This window comes from Oncorhynchus masou, chromosome 15, assembly GCF_036934945.1.
Source record: "Oncorhynchus masou masou isolate Uvic2021 chromosome 15, UVic_Omas_1.1, whole genome shotgun sequence".
NCBI lineage: Eukaryota > Metazoa > Chordata > Actinopteri > Salmoniformes > Salmonidae > Oncorhynchus > Oncorhynchus masou.
The window spans coordinates 23,322,990-23,337,360 of NC_088226.1; the positions used below are offsets into that span (position 1 = coordinate 23,322,990).

At 44.3% G+C, this 14,371-nt stretch overlaps 1 protein-coding gene across 1 annotated transcript in view; it reads left to right on the forward strand.

Moving 5' to 3' along the window:
• The window catches only part of LOC135556009 (serine/threonine-protein kinase TAO2-like), a 32,798-nt gene extending 19,865 nt beyond the window's left edge, over positions 1–12,933 (forward strand). The window contains 4 exon segments of the mRNA XM_064988867.1: positions 8,020–8,259; positions 8,347–8,559; positions 8,921–9,103; positions 9,345–12,933. Of these exon segments, the coding sequence (XP_064844939.1) occupies positions 8,020–8,259; positions 8,347–8,559; positions 8,921–9,103; positions 9,345–10,283 (1,575 nt within the window). The 3' untranslated portion in view covers positions 10,284–12,933.
• Positions 12,934–14,371: the final 1,438 nt, after the last annotated feature.

A 14,371-nucleotide genomic window follows, 5' to 3' on the forward strand; every position in this document is an offset into this window, starting at 1 on the left:
TAATTAAAACACTATTTCCCTGAATCAGTCTCCGCAGAGAAGGGCAACACAGACAATCAGAGGCACCTGTTTGTCTCAAGATCTTCACTTGGCACTAGGTCGTTACTTCCTGACATTGACACACAACCCTCCGTAGTGAAAGGCAAATAATCTGGGTCAATATGGACTTTCACATGCCCCTGGGCATGAGAGAGTGACGAGTGAACTGATGTGGGACAGGCGCTGCTAATGCCTTGGGCTTAGGTTTAACATAAGCACTGAATTTACCCTGAGAACAATCACATTTATTTATAAAGCTATTCTTACATCAGCTGATGTCACAAAGTGCTGTACAGAAACCCAGCTTAAAACCACAAACAGCAAGCAATGCAGAAGTGTAGAAGCACGATGGCTAGGAAAAACTCCCTGGAAAAGCAAGAACCTAGGAAGAACCAGGCTATGAGGGGTGGCCAGTCCTCTTCTGACTGTACCGGGTAGAGATTATAACAGAACATGGCCAAGATGTTCTAATGTTCATAGATGACCAGCAGGGTCAAATAATAATCACAGTGGTTGTAGAGGGTGCAACAGGTCAGCACCTCAGAAGAAAATGTCAGTTGGCTTTTCATAGCCGATCATTCAGGGCATCTCTACCAGAGATCGACCGACTATGATTTTTCAACGCCGATTATTGGAGGACCAAAAAAGCCGAATACCGACCAATTGGCCGATTTATTTAAAAAAAATAATCATAATTTAAAAACAAATACAAATTTACATTTATTTGTAATAATGACTATTACAACGATACTGAATGAACACTTATTTTAACTTAATAGAATACATCAATAAAATCAATTTAGCCTCAAGTAAATAATGAAACATTTTCAATTTGGTTTAAATAATGCAAAAACAAAGTTTTGGAGAGAAAGTAAAAGTGCAATATGTGCTATGTAAGAAAGCTAACATTTCAGTTGCTTGCTCAGAACATGAGAACATATGAAAGCTGGTGGTTCCTTTTAACACGAGTCTTCAATATTCCCAGGTAAGAAGTTTTAGGTTGTAGTTATTATAGGAATTATAGGACTATTTCCCTCTATACCATTTGTATTTCATTAACCCTTGACTATTGGACGTTCTTATAAGCACCTTAGTATTGCCAGTGTAACAGTATAGCTTCCGTCCCTCTAGTTAGCGCGCGCTAACTAGCTAGCCATTTCACTACGGTTACACCAGCCTTATCTCGGTAGTTGATAGGCTTGAAGTCATAAACAGCGCAATGCTTAACGCACAACGAAGAGCTGCTGGCAAAACGCACGAAAGTGCTGTTTGAATGAATGTTTACGCGCCTGCTTCTGCCTACCATCACTCAGTCAGATACTTGTATGCTCAGTCAGATTATACGCAACGCAGGACACGCTAGATAATCTAGTAATATCATCAACCATGTGTAGTTAACTAGTGATTATGATTGATTGATTATTTTTTATAAAATAAGTATAATGCCAGCTAGCAACTTGGTTTACTGCATTCGCGTAACAGGCAGTCTCCTTGTGGAGTGCAACGAGAGAGAGGCAGGTCGTTATTGCGTTGGACTAGTGAACTGTAAGTTTGCAAGATTGGATCCCCGAGCTGACAAGGTGAAAATCTGTCGTTCTGCCCCTGAACAAGGCAGTTAACCCACCGTTCCTAGGCCGTCGTTGAAAATAAGAATGTGTTCTTAACTGACTTGCCTAGTAAAACTTTCCACAGTAAAACGAGTCCACATTTCGACACAACCTGAAAGGCCGCTCAGCAAGGAAGAAGCCACTGTTCCAAAACCGCCATAAAAAAAGCCAGACTACGGTTTGCAACTGCACATGTGGACAAAGATCGTACTTTTTGGAGAAATGTCCTCTGGTCTGATGAAACAAAAAAAGATCTGTCTGGCCATAATGACCATCATTATGTTTGGAGGAAAAAGGGTGATGCTTGCAAGCCGAAGAACACCATCCCAACCGTGAAGTATATGGGTGGAAGCATCATGTTCTGGGGGTGCTTTGCTGCAGGAGGGACTAGTGCACTTCACAAAATAGATGGGATCAGAGGAAGGATAATTATGTGGATATTGCAGCAACAATCAAGACATCAGTCAGGAAGTTAAAGCTTGGTTGCAAATGGGTCTTCCAAATGGACAATGACCCCAAGGATACTTCCAAAGTTGTGGCAAAATGGCTTAACTTCTTATGGCTGCAATCCCGTTAACGGGAGCGATATGACAACAGCCAGGCAAAGTGTAGGGCGCCATTTTCAAAACATCTCAACAACAAATCTCATAAACATTCCTCAAACATACATGTATCTCATACCATTGTAAAGCTATTCTTGTTGTTAATCCCACAACAGTGTCCGATTTCAAATATGCTTTACAGCAAAAGCACCACAAATGATTATGTTAGGTCACCACATATAGCCACAGAAAAACACAGCCATTTTTTTTCCCAGCCAAAGAGAGGAGTTTCAAAAAGCAGAAATAGAGATAAAATGAATCTCTAACCTTTGATGATCTTCATCAGATGACACTAATAGGACTTCATGTTACACAATACATGTATGTTTTGTTTGATACGGTTCATATTTATCAAAATATGAGTTTACATTGGCACGTTACATTCACTAGTTCCAAAAACATCCAGTGATTTTGCATAGCCACATCATTCAACAGAAATACTCATCAAATGTAGATGATAATACAAGTTATACACATGGAATTATAGATTTACCTCTCCTTAATGCAACCGCTGTGTCTGATTTCAAAAAACCTTTACGGAAAAGCCAGCCATGCAATAATCTGAGATGGCGCTCAGAAACATTTGACGTCAACATAAACAAGAAATTACATAATAAATATTCCTTTCCTTTGATCTACATCAGAAAGCACTCCAGGAATCCCAGGTCCACAATAAATGTTTGTTTTGTTTGAAAATGTCTAATTTATGTCCAAATACCTTCTTTTGTTAGCGCGTTTGGTATACATATCCAAACGCTCATTCTGGTCAGCGTTACATCGGACAAAAACTTCAAAGGGTTATATACAGGTCGAAGAAACATTTCAAACTATGTACAGAATCAATCATTAGTATGTTTTTAACATATACCTTCAATAAAGTTCCAACCGGACTATTCCTTCTTGTCTTCATGAGCCATGGAACACAAGTAACTACCATGAGGAATAAGCATGATCAGAAAATGGCTGACTGCCAGACACCTGACTGATTCTGCTATCATTCACTCCCACAACACCAAAGAAGTCTCGTTATAATTTCTATTGATGGTTGACATCTAGTGGAACCCCTAGGCAGTACAACATATCTCAAGGGGATTTCATTGGTGAATACATACAAAGCTCAGATTTCTCACTTCCTTTTTTGATTTCTCCTCAGGATTTTGCTTGTCATATGAGTTCTGTTATACTCAGACATCATTCAAACAGTTTTAGAAACTTTAGTGTTTTCTTTCCAATAATAATATACATATATTAGCAACTGAGACTGAGGAGTTGGCCGTTTACTTTGGGCAACTTATTCATCCAAGCTACTCAATACTGCCCCCCCAGCCATAAGAAGTTAAGGACAACAAAGTCAAGGTATTGGAGTGGCCATAGCTCCAGGTTGCAAATGACACTACCCTACCCAAATCTCCCACTGAGGTACACAGCAGTTTGTACTCACCTCAGACTAATGTCCCAACAGCGAGTAGAGCAAGAGATTCCAGCCAGGGCAGGGGCCTGGAAACTAACCAATGATACTCTTTCCAACGCAGAACACAACCAACTATCCACCGCAGTGGCAAGTTTATTAAACAAAGGCAACCAGCACTGGGTACCAAACTTTACAACTCAAAAAGCTGTAACAAAAGATGCAAACAAAGCATCTACGGCGTTTCCAAACATTAACTCCAAGTTTTCCCCCCAAACACAATACACATACCAGTAAGCCCCAACGACGCTAGGTATTAAGCCCACTGGCATACTCTACCAGGCAACGCACTTGTTTGATGACGTCTCCGGACAACCAAAATCACTGATGCGTATCTAAAGGCACTATACTAAACACTTAAGAATGTGCCGTGAATACCAAACGAAGCTCATTCCAATAAGCATTAACCCATCCATAATGCAACAAAATACTACCTATCAGGATGTCTAGGAACCAACCTTATGATCCCGGACGAGCCCCGTCACGAACCGGCCCAAAGCCCGTACCAAAAAAGGAGATGAGGAACAACACAAATATATATTTATTAACTGAAGTGACCTATATACAATTAACAATGGTGTGAGTGGCTGTGTGCATAGATGTGATAATGAGGGGTGTTGAAAGGTAGCAAAACGGCCACAAAAATACCACTACCAAAATCCAAGTGTGTCTGCGTGGAGAGAGTCTCCTCCATGTATGGGGGACAGGTGAATTTATCCCGGGACACACCCGGGCCCAGGTGTGTCCCATTCCGTTGACGACCCTCCCAGCTCCTTCCGACGGCATCCTATTAAGGAAAACAAGAGCAAAGGGGGAGAATATAGCAGACAGACTGGGAGGGTCGTCACACCATCTACTAATAGAGGCCCTTTTGCGAGGCATTAGAAAATCTCTCTGGTCTTTGTGGTTGAATCTGTGTTTGAAATTTACTGCTCGACTGACGGACCTTACAGATATCTGTAAAGAGATGAGGTAGTCATTTAAAAAAATCATGTTAAACACTTATTGCGCACAGTGAGTCCATGTGACTTGTTAAGCACTTTTTTTTTTTTACCCCTGAGCTTGTTTAGGCTTGCCATACAAAGGGTTTAAATACTTATTGACTCAAAACATTCCACCCCCCCCCCCCCCCCCTCCAAATTCACCCTCTGAATGGCACACATACACAATCCATGTCTCAACTGTCTCAAGGCAATTCTCTACATACATACATACATACATACTGTGGGAAGAACAAGTATTTGATACACTGCCGTTTTTGCAGGTTTTCCTACTTACAAAGCATGTGGAGGTCTGTAATTTTTATCGTAGGTACACTTCAACTGTGAGAGACTGAATCTAAAACAAAAATCCAGAAAATCACATTATTTTTAAGTAATTCATTTGCATTTTATTGCATGACATAAGTATTTAATCACCTACCAACCAGTAAGAATTCTGGCTCACAGACCTGTTAGTTTTTCTTGAAGAAGCCCTCCTGTTCTCCACTCATTACCTGTATTAACTGCACATGTTTGAACTCGTTACCTGTATAAAAGACACCTGTCCACACACTCAATCAAACAGACTCCAACCTCTCCACAATGGCCAAGACCAGAGAGCTGTGTAAGGACATCAGGAATAAATTGTAGACTGCACAAGGCTGGGATGGGCTACAGGGCAATAGGCAAGCAGCTTGGTGAGAAGGCAACAATTGTTGATGCAATTATTAGAAAATGGAAGAAATTCAAGATGACTGTCAATCACCCTCGGTCTGGGGCTCCATGCAAGATCTCACCTCATGGGGCATCAACGATCATGAGGAAGGTGAGGGATCAGCCTAGTACTAAACGGCAGGACCTGGTCAATGACCTGAAGAGAGCTCGTACCACAGTCTCAAAGAAAACCATTAGTAACACACTACACCGTCATGGATTAAAATCCAGCAGCGCACGCAAGGTCCCCCTGCTCAAGCCAGCGCATGTCCAGGCCCGTCTGAAGTTTGACAATGACAATCTGGATGATCCAGAGGAGGAATGGGAGAAGGTCATGTGGTCTGATGAGACAAAAATAAAGATTTTTGGTCTAAACTCCACTCGCCATGTTTGGAGGAAGAAGAATGAGTACAACCCCAAGAACACCATCCCAACCGTGAAGCATGGAGGTGGAAACATCATTCTTTGGGGATGCTTTTCTGCAAAGGGGACAGGACGACTGCACCGTATTGAGGGGTGGATGGATGGGGCCATGTATCGCGAGATCTTGGCCAACAACGTCCTTCCCTCAGTAAGAGCATTGAAGATGGGTCGTGGCTGGGTCTTCCAGCATGACAACGACCCGAAACACACAGCCAGGGCAACTAAAGAGTGGCTCCGTAAGAAGCATCTCAAGGTCCTGGAGTGGCCTAGCCAGTCTCCAGACCTGAACCCAATAGAAAATCTTTGGAGGGAGCTGAAAGTCCGTATTGCCCAGCGACAGCCCCGAAACATGAAGGGTCTGGAGAAGGTCTGTATGGAGGAGTGGGCCAAAATCCCTGCTGCAGTGTGTGCAAACCTGGTCAAGAACTACAGGAAACGTATGATCTCTGTAATTGCAAACAAAGGTTTCTGTACCAAATATTAAGTTCTGCTTTTCTGATGTATCAAATACTTATGTCATCCAATAAAATGCAAATTAATTACTTAAAAATCATACAATGTGATTTTCTGGATTTTTGTTTTAGATTCTGTCTCTCACAGTTGATATGTACCTATGATAAAAATTACAGACCTCTACATGCTTTGTAAGTAGAAAACTCTGCCGATTTTGCAGGTTATCAATTACTTGTTCTCCCCACTGTACATACATACATACATATGTAACCGATGTGAAATGGCTAGCTAGTTAGCGGTGGTGCGCACTAATAGTGTTTCAACCGGTGACGTCACTCGCTTTGAGACCTTGAAGTAGTGGTCCCCCTTGCTCTGCAAGGGCCACGGCTTTTGTGGAGCGATGGGTAACGATGCTTCGTGGGTGTCAGTTGTTGATGTGTGCAGAGGGTCCCTGGTTCGAGCCCGGGTATGGGCGAGGGGACGGACTAAAGTTATACATAAATCACACACACAGTACCAGTCAAAAGTTTGGACACACCTACTCATTCCAGGGTTTTTCTTTATTTTGACTATTTCTACATTGTAAAATAAGACATCAAAACTATGAAATAACACATATGAAATCATGTAGTAACAAAGTGTTAAACAAAATATATGTTCTATTTGAGATTCTTCAAATAGCCACCCTTTGCCTTGACAGCTTTGCACACTCTTGGCATTCTCTCAACCAGCTTCATGAGGTAGTCACCTGGAATGCATTTCAGTTAACAGGTGTCCCTTGTTTAAAAGTTTATTTGTGGAATTTCTTTCTTTAATGCATTTGAGCCAATCCATTGTGTTGTGACAAGGTCGAGGTGGTATACAGGAGATGGCCCTATTAAAGTAAAAGACCAAGTCCATATTATGGCAAGAACAGCTCAAATAAGCAAAGAGAAACGACAGTCCATTATTACTTTTAATATATGAAGGTCAGTCAATACATAACATTTCAATAACCTTAAGTTTCCTCAAGTGCATTCGCATAAACCAACAAGCGCTATGATGAAACTGCCTCTCTTGAGGACCGCCACAGGAAGGGAAGACCCAGAGTTACCTCTGCTGCAGAGGATAAGTTCATTAGAGTTATATGCACCTCAGACTGCAGCCCAAATAAATGCTTTCACAGAGTTCAAGTAATGGACACATCTCAACATCAACTGTTCAGAGGAGGCTGCATGAATCAGGCCTTCATGGTCGTATTGCTGCAAAGAAACCACTACTAAAGGACACCAATAAGAAGAAGAGACTTGCTTGGGCCAAGAAACACGAGCAATGGGCATTAGACCAGTGAAAAAAGTTTTTGAGATTTTTGGTTCCAACGGCCCTGTCTTTGCGACGCAAATTAGGTGAACAGATCTACGCATTTGTGGTTCCCACCGTGAAGCATGGAGGAGGAGGTGTAATGGGGTGGGGGTGCTTTGCTAGTGACGCTGTCAGTGATTTATTTAGAATTCAAGGCACACTTAACCAGCATGGCTACCACAGCCTTCTGCGGCGATACACTATCCCATCTGGTGTGTGTATATATTCATACATACACACACACACACACAAGCTACTTAATTGTATTGTGATCACTTGGTTGACACGTTTCCTACCCTCTCTCACTCCCTCTCCATATTTTTTCCTATACATGTTTCTTTCCCTTTCCCCCCATCTCTCTCTGTGGGCTCTTTCCCTTCTCCCCTCTCCAGGACCTGAACAAGAAGCAGACCCAGAGGGACCTGGAGTGTGCCATGCTGCTGAGGCACCACGAGTCCACCCAGGAGCTGGAGTTCCGTCAGCTGGGGGCGGTGCAGCGTACGCGGGCCGACCTGATCCGCACGCAGCACCAGACAGAGCTCACTAACCAAATGGAGTACAACAAGCGGAGGGAGCAGGAACTCCGGCAGAAACACACCGTGGAGGTCCGCCAGCAGCCCAAGAGCCTCAAGGTAAGGCTCTCCCTCTCCTTCCTTCCCTCCTTCCCTCACTCTCCTTTCTCCCCTCCTTCCCTCACTCTCCTTTCTCCCCTCTCCCAGTCCAAGGAGCTCCAGATCAAGCGTCAGTTCCAGGACACGTGTAAGATCCAGACGCGTCAGTACAAGGCCCTGAGGAACCATCTGTTGGAGAGCACTCCCAAGGCCGACCACAAGGCGGTGCTCAAGAGGCTGAAGGAGGAGCAGACCAGGAAACTGGCCATCCTGGCCGAGCAATACGACCACTCTATCAACGACATGCTGTCCACACAGGCTGTGAGTAAGGCAAGGACCCTACCGTGCACCTCTCATACACCTGACAACTACAACGACGCAGTACTACAAAACAACTACACACACGCAGAGAGACATAACCCACACAAAGACGCGCACATACTGCAGATAACACCCACTACACATCAACTATACATCTACATATTAAACCAGCAACACCAAAAATGTATACCAACAAACTTCAGTTCAACAAACACCTACTACGTCCATGCTAAGCTCTAGAACTACTAAAATGACAAATTAGGACTACAAATCCCACATTTTCAGTGGTAGACATCCCCAAACCGTCCATTAGACCAGGGTGTGCTCTACTGACGTCCACTCCCCCCCCTTCCTCCTCTAGCTGCGATTGGACGAGACCCAGGAAGCAGAATACCAGGTGCTGCGGATGCAGCTGCAGCAGGAGTTGGAGCTGCTGAACGCTTACCAGAGCAAGATCAAGATTCACACAGACTCCCAGCATGAGAGAGAAGCCAAGGACCTGGAGCAAAGGGTGTCCATCCGCAGGGCCCTGCTGGAACAGAGGGTGAGAGCATCACGGAGAGATGGAGTGGCGGGGTGTCTGAAGGGAGTGTGTGTGTGTGTGTGTGTGTGTGTGTGTGTGTGTGTGTGTGTGTGTGTGTGTGTGTGTGTGTGTGCAAGATAAAATGTACAATATAGATGACACCAAAAAGGATAGGCCACTTAAAATATTATTTTTCTCTCCCCTCGTCCCTCTCTCTCTCTCTCTCTCTCTCTCTCTCTCTCTCTCCCTCTCTCTCTCTTAGATTGAGGAAGAGATGTTGTCTCTGCAGAACGAGCGTTCAGAGCGTATCCGTACTCTACTGGAGCGCCAGGCACGGGAGATCGAGGCTTTTGACTCGGAGAGCATGCGTCTTGGCTTCAGCAACATGGCTCTGACGGGCATCCCCGCCGAGGCCTTCAACCAGGGCTACCCCAATCCCAGTCCCTCCTCTGGCCCCGGGGGCTGGCCCTCCCGCCCTGTTCCTCGCTCCGGGAGCCACTGGAGCCACGGCGTGCAGAACTCTGTGGCGCCTCCTTCGTGGCGTAGCCAGAACAGCTGCAGCGGTGGAGGAGGTTTCAGCCGTGCCGAGTCGATCACTTTGTCTCACGGCCTTGGGAGGGATAGTGAGATGAACATGAGTGGTAGAGGCCACTCCTCCAACTCCTCATCTTCCTCCTCTTCCTCGTCCTCCCACCATCATCACCATCACCAGCAGCAGCAGCAGCAGCAGCAGCAGCAACACTACCTCCCCCAGCACTACCACCACCACCACCAGAGCACGCCACACCTGTACCGAGAGAGCCGCGAGCGCGAGGACCGCGAGAGGGAGAGAGAGTGGGGGGGTGGTGGAGGAGGACACCAACACCATCACCACGGGGGAGGAGTTCATCACCACCACCTCTCCCAACACGCCTCAGCCCAGTCCCTGGCTCTCCTGCCACCTCCGCCTCCCCCACCACCTATCTCCCTCTACTCCTCCTCGCCGCCCTCCTCTTCCTCCTCCTCGTCTTCCCAGGGAGGGGGATACGGGGGTCTGGTTGCCAGGGGCCCCAGCCTGATGGCCCTGAGGAACAGCCCCCAGCCCCTGAGGAGGACGGCCTCAGGGGGGCCCGGCGGAGCAGGGGGGGGTGAGGGGGTTCTGAGCCGGAGCACCTCAGTCACCTCACACATCTCCAACGGCTCCCACCTCTCCTACTCTTAAAGGGGAAGGGCAACGATAGGCTCCACCCCCCCAGTCTTAAAGGGGCGGGGTGAGAGAACAAACCAAGCCTGCCCTTTCTCTGATGTTGCCTCTGAAATGATACTCTAACCCTCTCATATGAGGAATAGGGTGTTGTTTGAGATATGCCATGCAGTAAATGGGGGGGTGAATATGTCCCTGATCTCACTTCTTTCTACCAGAGTGTTTGTTCATGGAGGGGTTGGTGCTAAAACAGGTTTACCACCACAAAGTGCGGAGCCAAAGCAGGTCCACCATTCCTATTGTTCAAGGTGATTTTTATTGTTGGATGAGGTCATTTCCCTCACAAATTCAGAAGGGTTTAGATGAGGGAGGGGGCGGGGCTATTAACAGTAAGGTCAGCAGTAGGGGTCAGTTGAGCAGACTAGCTGCTTAGATTAGACAGACACCTTAGAGTATAACAATGTCTGCACAGACGGGAGGGATACAAGTGGGAGGAAAGCTGTGTTTTTTTAAAGGGGAGTTTTAATAGCAATGGGTTTCTCTGCTGACATCAAACTGAGAGAAATTAGTGGATGTGGAGATAAAACTGTTAGAAAGAGGGTGCTTTAAAATACAATGTAAACTATGTAAATAACGCAGAAACTAACACGCGAAGCATACTAGGTAATGATGGGTCGTATACTGTCCATTTTGTGGTGGAGCAAGGAGCTGAACTACGAGAGGCAACTCCAGAAACTTTATTATTATTTTTTTTTGTAATAGGATTTTCAAATATATGACAGATGTAACACTGCCATCCGGTGGCTCGGCTGACCCAACACAACTCTGCCACTGCCGAGCAATAATTTCCCTATGAACATTATGAAAGCGGGTGTGTGTGTACAGAGCTCAATGCTCGCTTAGTTTTTTCACGCTTGACCCATTCCTGGACACACAGCCTGGTAGGTGTGTATAGAAGTACATGTGCATAAAGCAGTTATTACAGTTCAATGCATGAAAGTGCTGTACAGAAAGCATTGTATTCATACATGTTTATAGAAATGCATATAAGTATATAATACCTGTCTGAAGTTTTGACAGTAAAATTGAAGATTGTTCACTGTCCAACACCTTTGTCCGACATTGTACTTAGTGTACATAAAAGCACTCTGAAACGCTGGTAGAGTAATAATAATGATCATTTTGCCATGTGAATAGAAATTGGAAAATAGTTTTGAGGGAAAATAGATATGGTTGCTATTATTATTATTACTACTAGAGCAGTTGTAATGTTTGTTGTACACTAATTTTGTTAAAAAAAAAATGTTTTAATTGCCAATTTTGACCACTAGGTGGGGAGTAAGAGCAATGTTACTGTTATGGAGCGCTATGGAAAGAATGCAATTGTTTTTATTATTTTTTAAAAAGGAGAAAAACGACTTCCTTTCCCCAAGCATTCCCTCTATGGTCTCAGGGTCGGAGTCTACTGGGCAGTGCATTACCACGAAAGGTCGTGGTGTTATAGAGCCAGTATTAAATGTGGACGGGCCGTTCATGTTTTTAGCTGTGTGTGTGTGTGAATATATTGAATTCTAGACTAAAGTCAGCCTCTACTCCAGCACGTTTTGTGCCATATTGTACCTCTCTTCTTGTGGTTCATGTTGACACGGACCAGCCAAGCTTGTTGATTGTACACTACTGTACTCATCCTATACACTACAACACCCCACCAAAAATACTCAGAATTTGTTTTTGGTCTTTAAAAATATATACATATATAACAGCCAAGAACAAGCAAGTGCATACATTTTAAATAGCTTGGTGTGAATGTCATTGTGTCCTTCCTTTCCTTCCGCCTTCCTTTCTGGAAGATATTTCTGGATAGAACAGGATTGGATTGAAGCGAAGTGTCGCCACTTTTATGCTTTTACCTTCCCACTCATCAGTAGTCAAGTAGTAGAAAAGAATTAGCTATTTTAAAGTATTCTAACCGAGCCCAGGATCTCCTGTGTAGAGAATCATCTACTTTTGGCTCCTAAACTCACACTGCCAAATCTGAACAGCACCAACATTACAACAAAATGGTGGGGTGGGAAACGTTGGGTCTCCAGTGGTGCATTTCAATACTCTAACCTCTTAAGTTACCTCAATACATGTCTGGGGTGGTTTACTTCAGTTTACACGTTCACGGCGGAACATGCTAGATTAATTTTCAGAGGCTGTGATTTTTAGACTAGGGCATGGACACAGCGCTGACGGGACAGAGAATGTGTGATGTCGCTGCCCACATGTAGTGCCGATGTACGCTTAGAGGGGGGTGGGTCTCAATAGTCAAAAGTAGTTATTTTTCCTTGTTACATCCCCTTCACCGGCATTTAGAAAACAGCACAGGTGAAAGGACTTTGGTGGATGTGTTTTGGAAATTCCCTTTAACCTGTCCTTTCACATCATTCAAACGAAGGAGAGATGAAGAGGGGACTCAAAAGACTATTGAGATACACCTCAGTTGGTGGGGCAGGGCAACGGTGATGATGGCTGAGCGAGAATCTGATAGAAAGAGGAGGAATGGATTTGTGTGCTGGGATATAGAACTGTTGTACAAAGAGAGAGAGCCAAGTTACGTTCAGGTTCAATGCAAAGTGGAGCGGAGGTCTGCTACAGAATTTGTTGTACAGAAACACAAAAATAATTTTGAAAAATAAAAAAAGGAAAAAATGACTTGATGCTGTCTTCATTTGTACGGACTTGGTTGGAATGTGTATCAGTTCAAAGGAACGCCCACAGACTATATTAGTTGGTGTAACTAACCATGAAAGATGTAAGGTAAAGATTACATTTTGTGTATCCTTTAAAAGGAAATTGACTTGGGGAAAACCACTCCAGGGCCCATAGGAGTGCTGATCTCGAATCAAGTCCTCCCTGTCCATGTCATTTTATACATCATATGATCTAAATGGCGTAACTGAACCTAGATCAGCACTCCTATGAGATATTTGAGAGTTTATAGTGGAGTTTGTTTGCAGGGATTGATGTTTGTACTCATTTATGTGCCTCCGCGTGCTAGGCTAATTACACTGAACAAAAATGCAAATGTAAAGTGTTGGTCCCATGTTTCATGAGCTGAAATAAAAGATCCCAGAAATGTTCCAGATGCACAAAAAATCTTATTTCTCTCATTTTATGCACAAATTTGTTTACATCCCTATTAGTGAGCATTTCTCCTTTGCCAAGATAATCCTTCCATCCAGTGACGGTTCTAGCTTGTATGGCTCCCTGGGCAAACCCCCTTCAGCCCCGCCGACCCGCCACAAAATAAAAGGCATTCTGCACGAACTGTAATTTTTATTCAAACATTTGGAACACAAATAAATAATCATAGCATTTAAAACTATATAAATATACAAATATGTACAAAAATAAGACTCATGAATATCAAAAAGAAGCAACAAATACCAATAGAAACAAATTAGTGTTGATTTGGCACTCAGGCATAAATACATTATCCACCCCCCCAACACTGTCAATCAACCAAGAGGCAAGACTACATTACCCATCCCCCCCAACACTGTCAACCAAGAGTCAAGACTAAACCAATTCACCTTGGTGGTGTGCAGACTGGTTTTATATTATTCTTAACGATTTTACACAAACCAGAAAAAAATGAAACAATATGTCTGTGAAACTAGATATTCACAGTATTCTGAATTGTGGTTTATTTGGTAGCATTTTGTAGTGTGATTTTACTAATTGCCTTAGTACTGTAGAAAGTTAGAGGTGCGCTATTTGATAGATTCCTGCGCTCCCCCTACCTCGGGCTTCCAGTGGGGAGACCTGAGGTCAACCAACCCCCACCCCCTCCCCATCTCGTACTTCTGAGTGGGAGACCTTCCCAGGCAGTAGCCTGCCGAGCTCACAAACTAGAAACGGGGCGCCCTCTCCGACAAGGTTAATTGACCCACAGTCCCACACAGTGACATATCATTGACGTGACGTGCAAATGAGCGATAGAAAACCGATCGCACAAATGTCACCATTCCGATTTTTTTGGGTGCAGGCGCTCCGAGCCGCCGCCGGCAAGATGCCCAGTCGTCTATACCTAAATCCCCCACTGCATCCACCTGACAAGT